Source organism: Aulostomus chinensis, chromosome 22 (genome assembly GCF_037954235.1).
Source record: "Aulostomus chinensis isolate RoL2024-O1b breed Wild chromosome 22, RoL_Achi_v1.0, whole genome shotgun sequence".
Lineage (NCBI taxonomy): Eukaryota > Metazoa > Chordata > Actinopteri > Syngnathiformes > Aulostomidae > Aulostomus > Aulostomus chinensis.
Window position 1 is genome coordinate 14,819,437 of NC_141341.1, and position 7,075 is coordinate 14,826,511.

A 7,075-nucleotide genomic window follows, 5' to 3' on the forward strand; every position below is an offset into this window, starting at 1 on the left:
TTTCTTATTTTTTCTTCCCTCCTCTGCAGGTAATAGTGTGGGGGGATTATGGGCGTATGGACCACAAGTGCTTCATGGGAATGGCCCAGATCCTGCTGGAGGACTTGGACCTGTCTGCCACGGTCAGTGGCTGGTACAAGTTGTTCCCTACCTCCTCTCTGGCAGATCCCAGCATCGGACCCCTCACCAGACGTCTCTCCCAGTCCTCCCTGGAGAGTGCCACCAGCCCCTCGTGCACCTAAACACCCACTAGACACCCACATGCTTGGGCACAGGCAGAGTCATGCAGACACGGACACACGTACTGTATATACACAAGGACTGTATTTGAGGTTTAAGACAGGTAGACATACACACAACCATGCGCATCCGTGCAGGAAGACGCACTCTAAATAAAACACCTGATCTCATTCACAGCGGTACACACACACGCTCACACATGCTGCCATGAACTTCTCCATGTTCTCACTTACTGATTTTTTTGTTGAGAAATGGTTTGCAAATTAAACATGTTTCACCCTCCCATTTCAACATTTGCTACCATGACATCACTGGGTGCCAAAATCTGCATTCCAAGGTACACAATATCATCCCAGGGCCATCCTGATGCCAGTTTCTAAACTCTCTATGCCAAACTAAGAAGAAAAACTTTATTTTTTAAAAACCAAAGCAATTGTTATTGTTCTTATTAAGTAGTAGGTGAACTAGTATACAATATAAAGTATGGATATGTAGCAGAGTCAATGACTTAGATGTAATGCAAAAAAATAATTCTACATACATGAGCTGAGAGCGGTAGACAAAACACTCAAACATACCTGGGCAACAGGCTTGGATGTTCACATAATGGCTGTTATGTGAGGTAGCAACACTGCTATTCTTATCATTTTCACAGGGCAGAGTTTATATATTAATATACATATATAGATATATATATAGATAGATAGGTAGTGAAACACTTTGTGTTTATGTATGTATCGGCTGCATTCTGCATGTTTGCTTGCAACCTTTGTAGAGACATTTTAAAGTGCTTCAATCTTTTAATTTAGCTTGCCTTGACCAATGTTACAGGAGTATAGTGCCATTTTAAGTTGCGGAGAGAAGAGCTTGGTCTGTGGCAACGGGGAAAGCGCTTTCGTTGCCATCTGCAGAAGAGAAGAAGCAGTTAGCCGACGTGCGGCGTTGGCTTCATCTTTAGAGTACTACCCTGCATTCCATTGCAAGTATGCGGTTGATAATTCTGACTTCGTATTTCTGATCAAAAATGTATTCTAGCGCAAACTAGAAAGCGCCTACAGCAACCTGATGTTAGTCTTGTGGTGGGGGCAGCTGGTTAGCACACGCTTAAAAGAGACGGTAGGAGCTCGCAAAGGGGTATTTGATCAAGAAATGGTGATTATAAAGTTGTTACAGCATGTCCACATTCTTGAAAAGCTAACTCTGCCACCTTATATTTGTTCTGATGCAAAGTAACTTGGCTTTAGATTTCCAAGTTTGACCTGAATGACTGTTAAAGGCCACCCCCCCCCCCCCCCCCCCAATTTCAAGTACAATCGAATGCAGGGTTAGACCAACAGGCGCTCAGCACAAAAGCAGTCTAGGAAAGGTGTTCTAGCTTCTAGTGTTCTTGTGTTTCCCATGCAGGAAGTATCTACAGTCTCTCAGTTTAGCAGCACTTTCATTTTCTTTTTAATTAAATGAGGAAGCAGGAAGGTGGCGGATCTGCCTCAGTCTCTCTCCGTGTCAAGAAGTATATTTATGTTAAAGATGGCACTTTATTGTAAAAGATTTTTGAATTATTGCAGTGGTGGATCACATGTCTTATTGTATTTGGTCTCACTGGTTTGGGCACATTTGAATCATTAAATTAAATGCCAGCATTCGAATTTACATTGTATATATTTGGATTTTATTTAAAGGAGCAACGGTAACATTTTTGGGAAATACGCTTATTGTCCATCCACCCAGGGAGCTGAGACCCACAGAGACCAGTTGATTGCTAGTTAGCTTAGCGTAATGACTGGTAGCCGTTGGGCTGTGTAGCTTAGCTCCTCTAAAAGTCATCACACACACACTGTATCTTTAAAACAGTATTTTCTTGTTTTAATGGAACTTGGGCTATGTACAGCATTTGCTATGAAATGACAAATAAAAGTCCCTGCGAAGGACTGACGACCCGTCCAGGGTGAACCCCGCCTCTCGCTCAATGTCAGCTGGGATAGGCTCCAAGCCCCCCCCCCCCCCGCCACCCTTCACTAATAAGCGGTATAGAAAATGGATAGATGGATGAATTAAAAAAAAAGTGGCTAGATATTGTAATGATTGAATCAGACATATAGCTGGAACTGCTTTCCTGATTAGGTGCAGTAGACGAGCAACTGCTGCAACTAATCATGGCCGACTTTGTAAGAGAGGATGAGGAAGATTACATGTGGACAAACCAACACCCTGACAGATCTCTCTGAACCAAGAATACAGAGAAAAACCCAAATTTTGGAGGCTGACCAGATGGAAGAATGCTAATCTGCCCATTCACTATCCTTCATTGTGCTAAGCGAGCTAGCAGCTAGCTGGGCTGAGCTCCTTAATGAACACAGAAAGGAGAGAAGGGTATTTATCTTCTTGTCTGGCTGTTGGGAGGTGGACAAATAAACATATTTTCACAAAAAGTTGGCGTGTTCCTCTAAAAACCACAAGAACAACTGAAACAATTCCACTTGTAGCACTTTCTGTCATTAATTTAACGCTTGCATCACTTACTAAAATGCTAAGAAAAACAAATAAACTTGTCGTGTAGGACAGGCGTATCGATTAAGTAGCAGAAAGTTAGACTATAACTCAGTTAGCCTCTCAAACATGTAAGAGTGACTCGTCGTCTGTTGAGTCTTCCTCGGCAGTAGCAGGACAAACTGAGCGGCTGGTGTTGACTGTTTAAGATGAAGCTTTTAATATACTGGAGTATTGTGAATGCGTTCGCAGTGAGACCAACACTAAACCTCGTCTATGGTTGAAGACTTGGATTCTAGTCGTAAGAAGAGGAGTTGACAGTCTTCAGCTGTTAAAAGCGTATTTTTAGAGTCTCGCATTGTTTTATCACCACTTAGCGTTTCTATTGATTGTTAACTATCCTCTCCTCACGTTTCTTTAAGAGAGAACGTATGAGGCATTTTATCTTCAACAAGATCACATTTCTTTCAACTTGGCATAAAGGGATCTCTGACAATCTTGAATTTTTGTTGGAGGAGAAAGACGGTCACTTTGACCCTCTAACCCTGTGTATAAATCTTTCAGTGGAACCATCGAGGTTCCGGTTTTTCTTTCGGTTTTGAAGCAGATGTACTTGTATGGTCATGTACAGTATTTGAAATAATTTTATGTATCCTATTCATTTGTATCTTATCTATTTTTGTGGACAGCTGGCAGCTGGCATGATGTAAAATATGGACTTCATACTCCTGCACACATCCTCCTCTTCAGTGTGCACCTTTTGTGATTCTCATTGATGACAGAAAAAAAAAAAGTCTCGGTTGATTAGAGAGAATTAAGTGAAAATAAGATAAGAAACCTAAAAGAACATTGTATCACACATTCACTGCTGAATGTTCAGTCCTTGGTAAACTTTATAAACTACTGTTGATATTTTCCATGTGATTGACAACGTTTTGGAGCTTGTATGAGATTGTGTGTTTCCCTTTTGCTGTGTATTGATGATTCCAATACATGAACTGTTCTGATGATGGAAAGTGCAGAAAGAGACGATGCAAAGAGATGCGTGATTAGAAGAAGAGGTTTTTGTTTTTTGTTTTTTTTTAATTGAAGGCAGAGAACATTTGCCAAATTGTTTTTGACTCCCGCAACCAAAAGTAACATTGAAATATTGCCTTTTGTCAATGTGTAATACCTGTGTGTGCGTATGTGCGCGTGTGTGCGTGTGTCTTTTAATGAAGTGCATTTATTGCACTGCGTGATAACGTGTGTGCAGTGTGAGGCAGGACGATCGGATGGCGTGTGACATTTCGATGTGTCGATATTTATCAAAAAGCCACTCAAGTTGTGGACTACAGCGAAGGATCAGGGTTTTAAGAAATGGAAACTTTTATCTCTTTTCATAATATTCAGCACAGATTTAGAAGAAAAGTATCACAAAATGGTCACGCGTTGTCTCGCCACACAGTCCTTGTGAGCCCGCCTATGGAGATGAGTCGAGCACAAACTTAAAAAAAAAAAAAAAAAAGAAGAAAGAAATTATCATAAAACTGAAGAGGGGGTTAATACGGAGCCCTGGAGCGTTTAGTGGCGTGCGTGACCACGAGATGTAACTTATTCCCACGCTTTTATTAATGGCGGCATGACTTGTCTTCACAGTTTGATTTGTTGATGGCCATGATATGCAAATTCTCCCTGTGCTTCAGTTTGTGACTGCAATACATGACATGTTCGCACAATTGGATGAATTGGCCACAGGATAAAAAAGAAACTTAATCAGGCGATTTGATTAATAAATGTCCACGTGATGTAAATTTGATGAATCTGTGGGAACAAGTTATATTGTGTGGCATCAATACACACACACACACACACGCACACACACACACACACACACACACACACACACACACACACACACACATATTTTTTCCCTCACTTTTTGGCCTCACAGGGGCTCCGTATAAGCAGCAGACGTAAATGTGGCTGAGTTACATCAGGTTGTCAGTGCGTTTCCTCGGTAAATATGAGCTGGCGCAGCTGAACGATGATTAGGTTTTCTTGAATGTGAAGGTATTAAAGCGGGTTTCATCCAAGTATCGATTCTAGACATTTGGACGTCTAGCGTAGCGTACTGGAGCAGCACGTATTGTTTCAGAGAGGGGCGTATTGTTAGAAGTTGAGCGTAGTTCAGCTGAGGTTTGAATGTAAAGACTGTTCACTTGCTTACAAAATACACTTTGAGAGTTCTCTAACCCAAGTTTAATGTGCGCAAAAAATATTTGATGTATTTTTAATCAACCTGGATTGTCTCTTCAGTGTTAAAAATGCATTTTATTTTTGTAAAGAGGGAAGAATTCATCGGAGAGAGAGGAGCAGGTTGGAGTGGCGGCGCGTGGATGAACCTGCCTAATGATTTTTTTTTTTTCTGCGAAAACGAGGGCTTGTTAAGTTTACAATGGCCTTATTATTGCATTGTGTCGGAGACATCGCTTCACTATTGTAGCACACCACTGAAGGTTTTGACAAATGTATTTTGCTTGAACTATTGTACTGAAGACATATATGTGTATATGTATAGTTTTCTGAATGTATTTCTTAACCCTTACACCTGAATAGAGTGTAACTTTTTTGTCATCTTGTTTGCTATACTGTCTCTTTGAAGACTTTCCAGGGACTTTGCCTGCATTGGCTCAGGTAGCCCCTCCTTTTACTGTACTGTATCCTGTATGTCTTATTCTTTGTGTACTCGTTTAAAAGAACAGCTCTGTGGTTGAAAAAAGCATGAGTTCTGTCTGGCGAAATGCATTTTAATTATTTCAATCGCCATGACGGGTTTTGGGAAAGGATTGCCCCCCCCCCCCCCCCCCCCACCTGCACCAATGACCAATTTATCAACTAAGCTGATCGGATTGTTCTGACTTTTGTACTAGAAAAAAATGTTTGCCGCATGGTTACTCTGATAATTTTTGTGTATTTAATCTCTGATGGTAGGAAGATGACGTCATCAATTAACATCGCTACAATGGGAATTTAACAAGATGCAAAAGAATGACTGTATCTTAAAGTAGCATGGGCTTTGCCTTCCATTTTCAAATCTTCTGGCAATAACCAATGGCTGTAACCTTGTACTGTTGCTGAGGCTCGCGGCCTCATCCGCACTGTTGAGAGTTGCTGGCAACCTCAGGCTGCATCATGATATCAAACAAGACGCGACGTCAAATCCTATTTACGAGCAGTTCAACTCGACAGAGCATGCAATGCATTGTGCGTTACTGCTATTCTATGACAGCCCCCATGATCAACATATTTTTTTATTACTTTCATCTTCTAAAGAAGCATGCTTTCTTTCTAAAGGTCTGTTTGCAAATGTAGCAGCCGTCACCTACGACACCACAGACACCATCCTGTAGAGTTTTAACTGCTGAGCTGAAGGGCAAATTGAAGTTTCTGCTGCTAAATTTGTCCCTCATCCACGTCCGTAAATGTCGCTAAACACAGCACAAGTTTCCAGAGTAGCCATCCTGTCCTTGTAGCTGTCTGTCAGAGTATATTAAGGCCACTGTAGCTCCCCTCCCCACTGTCAAGACAACCATCATCTGATCAAGCTCAGCAAAGCAAAAACACCCTGAATACAAGCTGACTAACTCACGCACGCACGCACACACACACACACACACACACACACACACACACACACACACACACAAACTCAAAATAATAATAATTGATGTGATCATATGTAATGTGTTTCCCAAGAACACAAATAGATAGATGAAGAAACAAACCCAGTCTGATTGCTGGTGTTGGTAGATGAGAGGTTGTCTTTTCCAACTGGCCTTAACCTTTCCACTGACGTGTGTTCACGTTTTAAAGGGCAAAGTATCGCAGATGGTCTGATGAAACGACGTGCTTTATGGCGAAGAAGAAAAAGGGGAGCTGTAATTTTATACCTGTGCTTTGTAAATGTTTTCTATGTGCAGTATTTGATAATGTAAAACTGGTATTTTTGTGGTTTGTACGCTGCAAAATTGATTACTTAAGGTGCACGTAGTTTTTTAAGAAAATGGAACCAAACTGAGGAAAAAAAAAAAATCTATATTTCAGATTCAGAAGCCTGTATTTGCATGCCCTTTGACATCTGGACGCAAAGTCAATAAAGTTTATTTGAATCACAAATCTGTTTGCGTGTAGCTTCTATTGATTTGCTGCTCTAACATGCAACTATTGATTTTGGAACAAGTTGTAAACACACACATCAGCCTATAAAATGTTAAGGCAAACCTAATTACACTTAACATGAGGAGCCACATTAGCATTTAGGTGGATTGTTGTTCTTGCTTCCAGACGAAAAAAAATCTAGAGAAAG

General features: G+C 40.9%; 1 protein-coding gene across 2 annotated transcripts in view; it reads left to right on the top strand.

Annotated features, from left to right (window-relative positions):
• rims3 (regulating synaptic membrane exocytosis 3) overlaps nucleotides 1-6,421 on the top strand; it is a 36,587-nt gene extending 30,166 nt beyond the window's left edge. For both annotated transcript variants that reach the window (XM_086193772.1, XM_086193773.1), the window contains exon 7: nucleotides 30-6,421. In XM_086193772.1, the coding sequence (XP_086049898.1) occupies nucleotides 30-242 (213 nt within the window). In that variant the 3' untranslated portion in view covers nucleotides 243-6,421. The remainder of the gene's footprint in view (nucleotides 1-29) is intronic.
• The last annotated feature ends 654 nt before the right edge of the window (nucleotides 6,422-7,075 follow it).